Source organism: Rana temporaria, chromosome 5, assembly GCF_905171775.1.
Source record: "Rana temporaria chromosome 5, aRanTem1.1, whole genome shotgun sequence".
Taxonomy (NCBI): Eukaryota; Metazoa; Chordata; class Amphibia; order Anura; family Ranidae; genus Rana; species Rana temporaria.
Window position 1 is genome coordinate 41,898,892 of NC_053493.1, and position 15,903 is coordinate 41,914,794.

The 15,903-nt window shown below is 45.5% G+C and overlaps 1 protein-coding gene across 1 annotated transcript in view; it reads right to left on the reverse strand.

Moving 5' to 3' along the window:
- The window catches only part of C1QL3 (complement C1q like 3), a 53,499-nt gene extending 50,002 nt beyond the window's left edge, over window positions 1-3,497 (reverse strand). Inside the window, exon 1 of the mRNA XM_040352454.1 lies at window positions 2,904-3,497. Coding sequence (XP_040208388.1) covers window positions 2,904-3,497 — 594 coding nt within the window. The remainder of the gene's footprint in view (window positions 1-2,903) is intronic.
- Window positions 3,498-15,903: the final 12,406 nt, after the last annotated feature.

The following is a 15,903-nucleotide window of genomic DNA, read 5'->3' on the forward strand; positions in this document are numbered from 1 at the left end:
AGTCAGGAGCTTTGGACAAGGTTTGGTGCCTAGACATTGCTTTGCTCATAAATAATCAAAAGTGGCTGAGCCCAATCTGACCTTTGGTTTCCTCTGTAAGGGCCAGTTCACACCATAGAAGCGCAATCCGGATGCGTTGCAGTGGCTTTTTTGCATGCGCGTTTTTGACACGTTCCAGTGCATTTTTGGAGCGTTTTTAAGGCAGTCCAGTGCTTTTTTTTACCCCTCTTTTTAATTAACCTTAGATAAGGACAAGTGTGTTCCAGCGCGTATTTAGTGCATTTAGGTGCGTTCCTGTGCATTCCAGTGCGTTTTTTATGCGTTTTACAGCGTTCTAGGACAGGTCAGTGCAGGTAAAATGCAGCATGTTCTACTTTTTTTTCTGGAACTGGAACGCACTGGAACTGCAAGCACTGGTGTGAACTGTGCAATTGAAAATCATATAACCTACTTTCCATGCGTTTTTGATGCAGAAAAAAAAACGAACTGGACTCCATGTGGTGTGAACTGGTCCTTACAGTAATCCAGAAACAGACTCGGTAAAACCATGCTGCCCATTTTTCTTGCAAAAAAATTTTGTTCACTATTTTCCCTTAAAAATTTATACAACTATCCCAACCATTTTTTTTTTTTTTAATAATAATTAAAATGCACCTGGAAATACTATTGATTTCGAAACTTAAAGCGGGGGTTCACCCAAAAATAAATTTTTAACATTACATTCAGCCGAGTTGTCCTAATGACAATCGGCTGTTTTTTTTTTTTTTTTTTCCCGTACATACCGACTTTCACCGCCGCTTCCAGGTATGTCTTCTCCGGGACTGGGTGTTCCTATCTGATTGACAGGCTTCCGACCGTCGCATACTACGCGTCACGCATTGCCGAAAGAAGTCGAACGTCGGTGCGGCTCTATACGGCGCCTGCGCACCGACGTTCGGCTTGTTTCGGCAACTCGTGACGCGTAGTATGCGACGGTCGGAAGCCTGTCAATCAGATAGGAACGCCCAGTCCCGGAGAAGACATACCTGGAAGCGGCGGTGAAAATACGGTATGTACGAAAAAAAAAACAGCCGATTGTCATTAGGACAACTCGGCTGAATGTAATGTTAAAAATGTATTTTTTGGGTGAACCCCCGCTTTAAATAGTGGATCACTTTCAGAAATATTGTGTATTCTGCAGGCAAGACTTGTCCCACACATTACCATTTATATATATTTATTTTTCTAGAGCCAGTTAAAATCCAAATGTATATACATATATCTATATCTATGTATGTATATATATATATATATATATATATATATATATATATATATATATAAAATATATAACGTTTATATATTACTAACCATTTTATATACTACTAAGGAGTATCATCCATAGAATGCTACAGTGCTGCTGATCAACAGCAAAAACCTCCAACTTCTAGGAAAGTATTAGGTTGCATAATGAAATCCTTTTCCATATTCTTCTCTGTGGATTTCCTAAAGCCGGCATACAGTACAGTGTGTCTGGGATCAGAATCCATGGCTCACATGGAGAATGTGGAAGTCCCAGAAGACACTTTTCACCATCATGCTGGGACTTCACAGCCACTGCTGACTTACAGAAATCTGCGTTTTATAAAGGAGCCAAACAACATACCTATGTCAGTGAATGAGCTGTAACTATATCGATGGATCACTTTCTGAATCTTCAAAGAGATTGAAGAACAGTGTTTGAGATAAAAGTTGGTACAATTAGAATGGATTTGATTTTTTTTAACATTGGGTGATTTCTTCTCCACTGATAGAAGAATTTTAGCAACTGTCACTTTAAACGTAAGAAAGAAGTAATGGGATAAAAGTACTGACTGCACAGCGGTGATATTATATAGTGGAGAGAGAAAGAGAAAGAAAGAAAGAAAGAAAGAAAGAAGACATATAGAAATAATTTAAAGAAAGAATGCAGTAAGGAAGGAAAGAAGTTAGGGTGGAGGAAGAAAGAAAGAAAGAAAGAAAGAAAGAAAGAAAGAAAGAAAGAAAGAAAGAAAGAAAGAAAGAAAGAAAGAAAGAAAGAAGACATATAGAAAGAATTAAAGAAAGAATGCAGTAAGGAAGGAAAGAAGTTAGGGTAGAAGAAAGAAAGAAAGAAAGAAAGAAAGAAAGAAAGAAGACATATAGAAAGAAAGAAAGAAAGAAAGAAAGAAAGAAAGAAAGAAAGAAGACATATAGAAAGAATTAAAGAAAGAATGCAGTAAGGAAGGAAAGAAGTTAGGGTAGAAGAAAGAAAGAAAGAAAGAAAGAAAGAAAGAAAGAAAGAAAGAAAGAAAGAAAGAAAGAAAGAAAGAAAGAAGACATATAGAAAGAAAGACAGGAAGAAAGAAAGAAAGAAAGAAAGAAAGAAAGAAAGAAAGAAAGAAAGAAACAAAGAAAGAAACAAAGAAAGAAACAAAGAAAGGAAGAAGACATATAGAAAGAATTAAAGAAAGAATGCAGTAAGGAAGGAAATAAGTTAGGGTGGAGGAAGAAAGAAACAAAGAAAGAAAGAAGGAAAGAAGGAAAGAAGGAAAGAAAGAAAGAAAGAAAGAAAGAAAGAAAGAAAGAAGACAGGCTGGAGTATCGAAAGAAAGAAAGAAAGAAAGAAAGAAAGAAAGAAAGAAAGAAAGAAAGAAAGAAAGAAAGAAAGGAGAGAATTAAGAAAGAATGAATGGCGGAACTAAAGAAAGAAAGAATGTATAGGAAGAATGGCATAAGGAAGGGAAGAATAAAGGAAGGAAGGAAGGAAGGAAGGAAGGAAGGAAGGAAGGAAGGAAGGAAGGAAGGAAGGAAGGAAGGAAAGAAAGAAAGAAAGAAGACATAGTAAGAAAAATGAAAATATAGCTAGATAGGAAGATCTCCTTATTTGTGGATGTTGGTCTTACCTGGTTGTTCTTACAGAGGTCAGCCCACATGCTGGTGCCATCTCCCCCCCTCATTAGGACATGGTAGGTGAAGAAGTAAATGCCAGGGATGGAGCAGGTGAACTTGCCGGTGGTCGGGTCATAGTGATTGCCCAGGTTGGTGACCACATCGTCGAACTTGAGCAGCTCGTAGCCCTCATGCTGCCTCTTGAGCCCGGCATAGAAGGCGATCTTGGGCACGGTGGTGTAAGTAGCTGCGCTGATGGCACCGGCGGCATTTAAGCCCGGAGTACCCGGTGCCCCCGGCAGCCCCGGTCTTCCCGGCTCCCCTTTATCACCCGGTGGCCCCATAGGTCCCGGAGGTCCCGGCTCCCCCGGTGGTCCCCTTGGCCCAGCCTTCCCTGGCCGCCCAGATTCCCCCTTGGCTCCTTGGATGAAGGTAGGTAGGGACTGGAGGAGGCTGTGGTCCCGCACAGTCTCCGCGGTGGCAGTGCTGGGGGGTTTGGTCCCATAGGGGTCGCACACCATGCGGCAGGTGCCAAGCATCTCGTAGTGGGCTGAGGTCCCCGCTGAGTTGACCAGAACCGGGATGAGGATGACCAGCAGGAGGACCATGACCACCCCCAGGGCGCCGGCTGCCACCAGCCTCTTCCTGGCCACCAGCCGGCTCAGAGCTGGCCGTTCCTCTTGCCTGCTTTTCGACGAAATCTTGAAGCCTTTCTGGACACCACCAGCGAATGGGGAAGCCAAAGACTTGGGGCTCCTCCTGAAGAAGAAGCCGCCCGAGCCGCTGTATGGCCGGAGCTCCGGAGCTGTCCAAGGTGCTGAAGCCTCTGCTGCAGGACCTCCTCGGGATTTGACTCTAGCCTGGTGGCCCGTCGGTCTCTCTTGTCCAACTTTGTGGTCTCTCTCCCCTGGGGTGGTCTGGGATGGGAAGCAGTCTCTTTCCTCTCCAGGTGGTCTAATTCTTCTCTGCGATCTCAGCGATCTCTCATTCCTTAAGCATCAAAGACAATGCTGGAGATCCCTCTCCCACCTCCAAGAACCTGAACCCACGTGTAGCCTCCCAGCTCAGCGCCTCCTTCCTTCCACTCCTCTTCATTGGCATCGACTTCTTCTTTTTTTTATTTGCACACTCTTCCAGTTGAAATGAACTTTCCTGCTGTTCTTTCTCCTCTTCTCCTGAGGAGGTGACCGCAGCTGCTCTGTGCTGGAAGGGGTGCAGATGATTGATGGGGGGGGGGGGGGATCCCTCACTTCATCAGCTTCTCTCTATCTCCCTCTCCCTCTCTCTAGTGTTAAACATATGAATGCCTAGCAGCGTGTATAGGGGCTGCCCTGTAATCCTCTCCTTCACATGCAGCTCGGTGAACAAGATGCTGGAGTAGAGTCATCACCTGTAGATCAAACACCCGACTCCAATCCTCAGAGATCCCTTCCCTTCATAGCCACCCCTTCCCTTCATAGCCATCCCTTCATAGCCATCCCTTCCCTTCATAGCCATCCCTTCCCTTCATAGCCATCCTTTCTCTTCATAGCCATCCTTTCCCTTCATAGCCATCCCTTCCCTTCATAGCCATCCCTTCCCTTCATAGCCATCCCTTCCCTTCCCTTCATAGCCATTCCTCCATTCCCTTCATAGCCATCCCTCCCTTCATAGCCATCCCTTCCCTTCATAGCCATCCCTTCCCTTCATAGCCATCCTTTCTCTTCATAGCCATCCTTTCCCTTCATAGCCATCCCTTCCCTTCATAGCCATCCCTTCCCTTCATAGCCATCCTTTCCCTTCATAGCCATCCCTTCTCTTCATAGCCATCCCTTCCCTTCATAGCCATCCCTTTCCTTCATAGCCATCCCTTTCCTTCATAGCCATCCCTTCCCTTCATAGCCATCCCTTCCCTTCATAGCCATCCCTTGTCACATCCAGCTGCATCATTCATGCTCTGGGAAAGGAGCTTCTGCAATAGTGCACGACTTACAGACTGCTGGATTATTCAATAAGGACAAAAAACTGCCCCCCCTCCCCCCAAAAAAATGTAATACCATTCCTTAAAGTGATATTTAACCCAAGAAAAAAAATGTAAATATATTACAGCTTACCAAGCCTAAAGGGTCAGTTCATTGAGAAAAAAATAAAAGTTAAACTAATACTGTATACTACTAGTGGTCTCTAAATTGCAGCCTGGGGGCCGCATGTGGCCCCTAAGCTTGCTTTTATCGGGCCCTTGGGGCATTATTCCCCGCACTGTCAGCAACAGTGGGGCATAGTTCTTGCCACTGACACCCACATTGGGGCATAGTTCTTGCCACTGACACCCACATTGGAGCACCATTCTTCCCATTGATACCAACGATGGGGCAATATTCCTCTCATTGGTACCAACGATGGTGCACTATTCCTCCCACTAATACCAATGATGGGACACTATTCCTCCCATTAACATCAACGATGGGGCACTATTCCTCCCACTGATACCAAACAAGGGTGCACTATTTCTCCCACTGATACCAACGATGGGGCACTAGTCCTCCCACTGACATCAATAATGGGGCACTATTCCTCCCACTAATACCAATGATGGGACATTATTCCTCCCATTGACACCAACGATGGGGCACTATTCCTCCCACTGATACCAAACAAGGGTGCACTATTTCTCCCACTGATACCAACGATGGGGCACTATTCCTCCCATTGACACCAATGATGGAGCACTATTCCTCCCACTGATGAAAACAAGGGTGCACTATTTCTCCCACTGATACCAACAATGGGGCACTATACCTCCCATTGATACCAAACAAGGGTGCACTATTTCTCCATCTGATACCAACGATGGGGCACTATACCTCCCATTGATACCAATGATGGGGCACAATTCCTCCCATTGATACCAATAATGGGACACTATTCCTCCCATTGACACCATTGATGGGGCACTATTACTCACACTGATACCAACGATGGGGCACTATTCTTCCCACTAATACTAACGATGGGGCACTATTCCTCCCACTGACACCAATGATGGGGCACTAGTCCTCCCACTAACACCAACAATGGGGCACTATTCTTCCCACTAATACTAACAATGGGGCACTATTCCTCCCACTGACACCAATGATGAGGCACTATTACTCCCTCTGACACCAATGATGAGGCAGTATTGTTCCCATTGTTACCAAATGATTGGGTGCTTTTACTACCACTTACACCAATGATAAGACACTATTCCTCCCATTGATACCAATGATGGGGCACTATTACTCCCGTTGATCCCAATGATGGGGCATCATTTCTCACACTAATACCAATGATGGGACATTGTTTACTCCCACTGATGCCAGAACATTTTCTTCTCCCACTGGCCATAGTCCGGCCCCCCTAAAGATGGAAGGACAATAAACTGGACCTTTGTTAAAGCGGTAGTTCACCCCCTCCCCGACACATTTTACCATCGAGACAGGCATTGTAGCGCGAGCTACAGTATGCCTGTCCCGATTTTTTTAACCCCGGACTCACCTTGTAATCCGACATCGTAGATTTCGGCTCCCGCGGGGAATGGGCGTGCCTATGGAGAGGGAGGATGATTGACGGCCGGCCCTGGCACGTCACTCTCCCCGAAGACAGCCGGAGTAGGTCTCGGCTCTTCACGGCGCCTGCGCACAGGCTATGCGCAGGCGTCGTGAATAGCCAAGCCTATTTCGGCTATTTCCGGAGAAGCGTGATGCGCCAGAGCCGGCCGTCAATCATCCTCCGTCTCCATAGGCACGCCCATTCCCCGGTATCTTCGATCTACGACTACAAGGTGAGTACGGGGGTAAAAAATTCGGTACAGGCATACTGTAGCTCGCGCTACAATGCCTGATTTTAAGGTAAAAGAAAAAAAATATTTTTTTTTTTGGTCGATAGGGTGAACCCCCGCTTTAAGAAAGTTTGGAGACCCCTGCTGTACACGCTCCACACCGCCCTTGTTCTTGCTGTACTTACCTCTGTGGGTGATGGGCTGTCAGTGCCCACGTAGCTAGTGTAGGGATCCAGGGATTTGAAATCCCCTCCTCCTTTCTGCTGAGTTTCCGGGATGGATCAGAGTGATTCTGATTGGTCAGCACTTCCACGGAGCAGCACTCTGATCGGTCCCGTAAGTGCTGCAGGAAGAAGGGGAAGGGATCTCAAATCCCCAGACTGCTACACTGCCTGCATGGGCAACTACAGCTCATCACCCACAGAGGTAAGTACATCAGGGACCAAAGGGGTGTGAAGGATGTAGAGTTTAAGGTTTCTCTTTCATTCTTTCTGAAACAGTGAACTACAGTAACCCTTTAAGTAGCAATACATCTAAAAACAAAAATGTAATATATTGCAGCCTAAAGTCATAGGGCTAGATTCAGATACTTTGGAGTATCTTTAGGCGGGGCGTAACGTATCTCAGATACGTTACGGCGGCGTAAATTAGGGCACAAGTTCCGTATTCAGAAAGAACTTGCGCCCTTAGTTACGGCGGTGTAACGTATGTTGTCCGGCGTAAGCCCGCCTAATTCAAATGGGGATGATGTGGGCGTGTTTTATGTACATTAACTGTGACCCCGCGCATGCGCCGTTCGTGAAAAAATCCCAGTGCGCATGCTCGAAATTCCGCCGCAAATCGTCATTGCTTTCAAAGTGAACGTAAATTACGGCCAGCCCTATTCGCGAACGACTTACGCAAACAACGTAAAATTTTCAAAACTCGACGCAGGAACAACGTCCATACTTAACATTAGCTACGCCTCATATAGCAGGGGTAACTTTACGCCGGAAAAAGCCTAACATAAACAACGTAAAAAAATGCGCCGGCCGGACGTACGTTTCTGAATCGGCGTATCTACCTAATTAGCATATTCATCGCGTAACTATACGGAAGCGCCACCTAGCAGCCAGTGTAAATATGCAGCCTAAGATACGACGGTGTAAGACACTTACGCCGGTCGGATCTTAGTGAAATCTATGCGTAACTGATTCTCTGAATCAGTCGCATAGTTACGACCCCGCAACTCAGAGATACAACGGCGTATCCAGAGATACGCCGTCGTATCTCCTTTCTGAATCCGGGCCACTGACTTTAGCTGTGCTGTGTGTGTCTATGAATGCTCACAGCTTGGTTTGGGAGCGAGCCCGCACATACAATAGCTGAGGGCTCACTTGGAAAAGAGGAGAAGCAGACAGCGCCGGCAGGGGAAATCAGAAATGGAGGTAAGTGATCGTTCTGTGCAGTCCCATTACAGAGAGCATGTAAGTATAATATTTTAGTAACTGCTTTAAAGGAGTTCTATGGTCACAGCATACATGTTCATTTTATACCATCAGCATTTTAATAACAATACAAACAATAGTTATTAGTGACAATCCAATATAAGCTTACTTGAAGAATCTCCTTTGTCTGCAGCATTCCTGCATTCCCTGCATATTTTATAACTTCTCCTCTGCAGTTTACTTTCTATTCCTAAGGACTACATATCCCATGGTACCTTGCTCTCTGCAAGCAGTAATTCCTTTACTGACTCTGCCTTCTGAAACTCCTCCTCTCAGCACTTCTGTAGACCAGAAGGCAGGCTCTGTAAAATGTGTGACACAGCAGTGCCTACTCCCAGGGTGTAGTGACTACGTGTCACAGGATTCAAGTAAATGTGTGGGGATCCTCACAAAGTAAATTTAAAAACGTCAAGATTGTTCAGATTAATGCTGAAAATGTAGGCTAGAAATAATTGCAATACAATATGGAAATGAATAAGGGATTTTACTAAAAGTGCAGTTCACCTTTAGCAACAGTTTACAAAAGGCTTCCTATGCAATTCCAGACCTAACTAGTACATACCAGCAGGAACGACCGGTCCAGCAGGGGGCGCCGCGCCCCTGCAGGGCGCCTGACTCATACGTTTTTATGAGCAAGCCACATGATTAGAGCCTGCAGCTCTTATTGGCTTGAAAAAGATTGTGCTTGGGGCGCAGAACACTGCGCCCCGAACCCACCTGCTTGTGACAATAGAAAATTTGCTATTGTCTTCCGGCTTCTCCTCCCAGCCAATCAGGACACGTGGCGGATTGGGTTGGCCGGGAGGAGAAGCCGAGGAAGCCTTGGATGGGTAAGTGCGACCGTTACCCAAAAAGTTTAGCACCAGCCACCACTGCATACCAGTGCCCGCCCCCCCTTTTTTAAATTCTACTCCTGCTTCTCAATACATACACAGCCATGGGGGAACCTCTCCACAAAAACTGCTGGTGCCTCGACCGCTCTCTGTCCTGCTGTTTGCAGGACAACAGGACGGAGAGGGCACATATGATACCTGCATGGAGTTTTCATGTCTCCCCGTGCCTGCGTGGGTTTCCTCCCACACTCCAAAGACATACTGGTAGGTTAATTGACTGATGTGAATGTACAATATATACACTATATTGTCAAAAGTATTGGGACGCCTGCCTTTACACGCACATGAACTTTACCTAGATTGGAGATGCGGCGCGTGATCGTGGCTTTTCCTGCTGGACGTCTAAGGCCCCATACACACGGGAGGATTTATCTGCGGATACGGTCCAGCGGACCGTTTCCACGGATAAATCCTCTCGAGGATTTCCGCGGATTTCTATGCGATGGAGTGTACTCACCATCGCATTGAAATCCGCGCCTAAAACCTCTGGCGATGACGTGTTGCGCCGTCGCCGCGATTATGACGCGGCGACGTGCGCGACGCTGTCATATAAGGAATTCCGCGCATGCGTCGAATCATTACGACACATGCGGGGATCCCTTCGGACGGATGGATCCGGTGAGTCTATACAGACCAGCGGATCCATCCGTTGGGATGGACTCCAGCAGATGGATATGTTCTGCATGTCAGCGAATATTCGATCTGCTGGAATCCATCCCAGGGGAGAAATATCCGCGGAAACAGATCCGCTGGAGTGTACACACCATAGGATCTATCCGCTGAAACCCATTTGCTGGGATTTTTCAGCGGATGGATTCTATCGTGTGTATGGGGCCTTATAACGCCCAGTCAGGATGACAGAACCACTTTCCGGCCGTCATTTGCTATATGGCGGGTGGGAAGTGGTTAAAGCATGTCATGTTTTGTATCTTTTACTCGGCATAACATCATCTTTTATATTTTCCCCAAAAATTTGGTTATATACTGTGGTTTTTTTTTTTTTTGTATGGAACAAATTGATTTTTAAAAACGCTGTGTAAATACGGTGTGACATAAAAAATTGCAAAACCCACCGATGTATTCTCTAGTCTAGGGCATCTGCTTTAACAAAGGGCCAGATTCAGATAGGAGATACGACGGCGTATCTCCTGATACGCCGTCGTATCTCCAAGGCCGGCCGGTCGTATCTATGCGACTGATTCATAGAATCAGTTACGCATAGATCTCCCTAAGATCCGACAGGTGTAAGTGACTTACACCGTCGGATCTTAGGCTGCAATTCCAGGCCGGCCGCTAGGTGGCGCTTCTGTGTCTTTTACGCATCGAATATGCTAATGAGCATTTACGCCGATTCAGAAACTAACGCCCGCCCGTCGCTTTTTTTTTACGTCGTTTGCGTTCGGCTTTTTCCGGCGTATACTTACCCCTGCTATGTGAGTCGTATCCTATGTTAAGTATGGCCGTCGTTCCCGCGCCGAGTTTTGAATTTTTACGTCGTTTGCGTAAGTAGATTCAGAATACGGCCGGACGCAAATTACGCTCACGCCGAAACCAATGACGTCCTAGCGACGTCATTTGGAGCAATGCACGCTGGGAAATTTAGCCGGCGGCGCATGCGCAGTTAAATCGGCGCGGGGACACGCCTGATTTAAATAGTACACTCCCCGCTGCAAGTTTTGAGGTAAGTGCTTTCTGAATTAAGCACTTGCCTCAAAAACTTGTGGCGGCGGATCTTAAATCAGATAGGTTACGCGGATCTAAAGATCCGATAACCTATCTGAATCCGGCCCAAAATGTATAATTTTTGGGGGGGGTTCTAAGAAATTTCCTAGCAAAAAATACTGATTGCTACATGTAAACAAAAAGTGGCAGAAAAGGCCTGGTCTTAAAGTGGGAAATTTATGATCCTTGAAAGCCCAAAGGTGCTCCTTGGATTTTGGGCTCTCTGTGCATCTAGGCTGTGAAGAAGTCCCACACATGTGGTTTTCCCATACTCAATAGGAGTAGTAGAATGTGCTTCGGGGTGTAGAAATAGCAATACAGTGAATCAGTACCTTTGAGTTTCCCAAAGGTGATATCTGAAGAATAAAGCAAACCACTGCAACATGTAAGAAGAGGAAACAGGGGGGAACAAAAGTGGACCAATGGAGAGGATGGAGGAAAGATGGGTAGCTAGAACTAGAAGGGATCTGCAGGAGGTGGGGACCAATTCCACCCCTGAAATGTGTTGACTGTATCTGATGCTCTTAGTTATTAAAGTGGTTGTAAACCCTTTACAACCACTTTATGCTGCAGGTAAGCCTAGATTAATTGCTTGCCGACCAGCGGCAGTATATATAGATCGGCTCTGCTGGGCGAGATCACGTAGATCTACGTCATCTCGCCGAGCAGCCAATAGGGGCGTGCAAGCGCCCCCCCCCCCTCGCCCCTGACGCTGACGCATGAGCCCGGCGGGCGCGATCATCGCCGGGGACCCGCGATCGCTCGTTACAGAGCGAAAACCCGGGAGCTGTGTGTGTAAACACACAGCTCCCGGTCCTGTCAGGGGGAGAAATGCCTGACCGTCTGTTCATACAATGTATGAACAGCGATCAGTCATTTCCCCAAGTCAGTCCACCCCCCCTTCAGTTAGAACAGACCCAGGGAACATACTTAACCCCGTCCTCGCCCCCTAGTGTTAACCCCTTCCCTGCCAGTGGCATTTTTATAGTAATCAATGCATTTTTATAGCACTGATCGCTATAAAAATGCCAATGGTCCCAGAAATGTGTCAAAAGTGTCCGAAGTGTCCGCCATAATGTCGCAGTACCGATAAAAATCGCTGATTGCTGCCATTACTAGTAAAAAAAATGCCATAAAACTATTCCCTATTTTGTAAACGCTATAACTTTTGCGCAAACCAATCAATAAACGCCTATTGCGATTTTTTTTACAAAAAATATGTAGAAGAATACGTATCGGCCTAAACTGAGGAAAAAAATATTTTTTTTATATATATTTGGGGGATATTTATTATCGCAAAAAGTAAAAAATATTAATTTTTTTCAAAATTGATGCTCTATTTTTGTTTATAGCGCAAAAACTAAAAACTGCAGAGGTGATCAAATACCACCAAAAGAAAGCTCTATTTGTGGGAAAAAAAGGACACCAATTTTGTTTGGGAGCCACGTCGCACGACCGCGCAATTGTCAGTTAAAGCGAAGCAGTGACGAATCGCAAAAAGTGGCCTGGTCTTTGACCAGCAATATGGTCCGGGGGTTAAGTGGTTAAAGTGGTTGTATAGTCATTTTTATAACTTTTACCTACAGGTAAGCCTATAATAAGGCTTACCTGTAGCATAGCTCCCAACTGTCCCTGCTTTTGAGGGACTGTCCCTGATTTTTAGCAATGTCCCTCTGTCCCGTGAGGAGACTTAGTTATATATGTTTCTCACTCACTCACACCCTTATTCCTCTTCATTTGTCTCTCCTTTTGGTCTGATCTGTATAGATGTATATAAAATGCACTTTTTATCTATCAAAAAGTGTTTCCCAGTGCTAAACATTTCATCTGATTTCTAAATTTCTACTTGTAAATTCCAAAAGCCAATATAAAGGAGTAGTTGTGGTAAAAAAGCACTTGTGGGTTTAACCAATATTGTTTTTTTGTACAATTCTATTTTTAAGGGGGCGTGACAAAGGGTGTGTCCTATGCCTGCATACTTTGGCTCAGGGGTCTCCAAACTTTTCCAACAAAGAGCCAGTTTATTGTCCTTTGAGGCCTTGTACAGACGATCGGACATGTCCGCTGGGAGATTTTGGTCTGATGACTGTACACACCATCAAACCGAAATCCCCGTGGACAGACAGCGCGGTGACGTGGCGACGACGTTGAGACGCCGCCACGTCCGCAAACCAGGAAGTAAAATGCTTCCACGCATGCGTCGAATCCATTCGGCGCATGCGGGAGATTTCGATCCGCTGGTTAGGTGTACAATAGTGCCCCAGGGGCCAGATAAAGGCTAGCGAAGGGCCACATCTGGCCCTCGGGCCGCAGTTTGGAGACCCCTGCTTTAGCTGATAGGTGTCCCTCATTCCCATCTCAAAAAGTTGGGAGGTATGCTGTAGGTAAAAAGAATATCTCCTAAACCTGTACGGTTTAGGAGATATTCCCCTTGCAATAAGTCGCTGACTTCAGCGGCGCATGGGCATGCGCATCTGGTATTCTCGGCTGAAAGCCCGGCAGACGCTGGCCCTTTGCCGGAAAGAAGTCCCCCTTGCGCATGCACGGGAGTGACGACATTGCGATACCCGAAAGACACTCAGAGGCAACATTTTATCTCCCTCGGCGTGGACCGGCTGAGATACCGACGCCTCGTTCTATGGTAAGTATTTCATAATGAGCTAGTATGCGGTGCATACTAGCAGTGGAAGTGTGGCCCCCTCCTCCTTCCACTGCCAGCTGCAGTGGAAGGAGGAGGGGGCCGAACTTCCGGCTCAGTTCTCCGCAGCGAACTGAGACAAAAGTGGGAGGGGGTACCTGTCAAAACCAGGTACCCGCTCCCCCCAAAAGGTGCCAAATGTGGAAGCTGAGGAGGGGGAGGCAAAAAAGCAGAGCTTCCCCTTTTGGGTGGAGCTCCGCTTTAAGTCTAATGCCGCATACAGACGGTCATTTTTTGTGATGAAAAAAAAATGACGTTTGAAGTGATGAAAAAAAACGACATTTTTGAAACTTCATTTTCAAAAACGATGTAGCATACACACCATCATTTTGAAAAATGATGAACAAAGTGACGGCACTCTAAAGGGGAAGTTCTATTCGCCTTGAGGCTGCTTTTAGCTGGTTACTTGTTAGTAAAAGATGATTCGTGCTTTTTTGTCTGTTACAGCGTGATGAATGTGCTTACTCCATTATGAATGGTAGTTTTACCTCCCGTCTCAAAACTTGCTTCTGGGCATGTGCGGGTTTAAAAACGTCGTTTTGCCCACACACTATCATTTTCATTGACACAAAAAATGACATTTTGAAAAACGACACAAAAAATTCGAGCATGTTCAAATTTTTTTTTGGTCGTTTTTCTGAAGACATAAAACGACATTTTCCCCACACACTATCATTTTAAATGACGTTTCCAAAAACGTAATTTTTTTTCATCACAAAAAACGACCGTCTGTATGCGGCATAAGGTACAATGAGAAAAGTGATTTCCTAGCGTATCTGTAATTAGTAGCAGCACTTTAAATGTGCTGTACAATTATGCCTTGTAAATGTTCTACCATGTGCCCTAGACCATAATCCATTTTGAAGATGCATACTGCAAAACGAATCAGATGTTTAATCAATTAAATATGCTGCATTTGCAATGCAAATGACCTGATTTGTCACAGGTATTTATTCCCATCATCAAGTCGCTAAGGATCAATGTTATGCTAAGAAGTCAAGATTTAGATAAAAAAATACATAAAAAATTGATCCTTCAGTCCCCGTCTTGTAGTCTTGAGCTAAGCTTGTCAGTCAAGCCTCAATGACATTTCCTTGTCTATATCTGAGCGATGTTCCTTCCAAGGCGACTTACTACACAAGGCTCAGAATCCAAAATGAAGCACGACAATCGAAAAACAAACAAACCAACATTCCCCGCTTAGGGTCCCTTCTTCATGTTCCCGCTTGATATTTTATTATCTCCGTCCGCCTTTATTTTCATTTTTATGCTGCAACACAATAAGGTCAAAGAGCCTGACTCCAGGAAACAAAGATTTATCGATTCCTACATTTAAGGAGAAATGTCAGATACTACTAAGCCTTCTTCCTGAATGAATAAGTAGCAGATATACAGAGAAGGAAATCGGCACGCCAGATATTATGCTTCTTTTATGATATCTTTCCCATCGGGCTGATAAGGTTTGGCTGTAGCTTTTCATCTTTTCATTTGTAAATATTGTATTTGTCCCATCCCGCATCTGTCAGCTCGTGAGCTATTATCTGTCTCAGACACATCGCGGCAGGTTTGGTCACCAGAGCAATTCGGTCTAGGGAGGGAACGGCGAGTGTGATGGGGATGGAACATTGGCGCTTTTGTCAGATGGCGCTTGAATTTAGCAGATAAAGGAGCAGGGAGCTCCGAGAGCTGAATAGAAAATCAATGGCTTGTCATTTGGAAACTTTTGACAACCGATCAGATTAAACAAGATCAAAGAGACAGAAGTTATGATTTGTCATAAGTTTTGAACCGTGGAGTTGGAAAAAGACAAACGGGGAATGGCGGCCGCCAGGGCCACCTTAAAGTGGAGGTTCACCCAAAAACCTTTTTTTTTAACATTAGATTGAGGCTCGTTTTGTCAAGGGGAATCGGGTGTTTTTTTTTACAATCGAAGCAGTACTTACCGTTTTAGAGATGCATCTTCTCCGCCGCTTCCGGGTATGGGCTGCGGGACTGGGCGTTCCTACTTGATTGACAGATCGAAGGTAGCCGAACGTCGGTGCGCAGGCGCCGTATAGAGCCGCACCGACGTTCGACTTCTTTCGTCTACTCGTGACGCGTTGTATGCGACCGTCGGAAGCCTGTTGGAAGCCTGTCAATCAAATAGGAACGCCCAGTCCCGAAGACCGCTCTGTAAAACGGTAAGCACTGCTTCGATTTTAAAAAAACTACCCGATTCCCCTTGACAAAATGAGCATCAATCTAATGTTAAAAAAAAAAATTCGGGTGAACTCCCGCTTTAATAGCATCATGGGCCCCTGGGCAAAGTAATGCTCTGGGGTAACAAATGGAAAAAGAAAATATGGACAGCCGCACTCCAAAAAACCTTGATTGTTGTCTTTATTTAAAAAAGGAAAAATGCACTACAAGTCACAG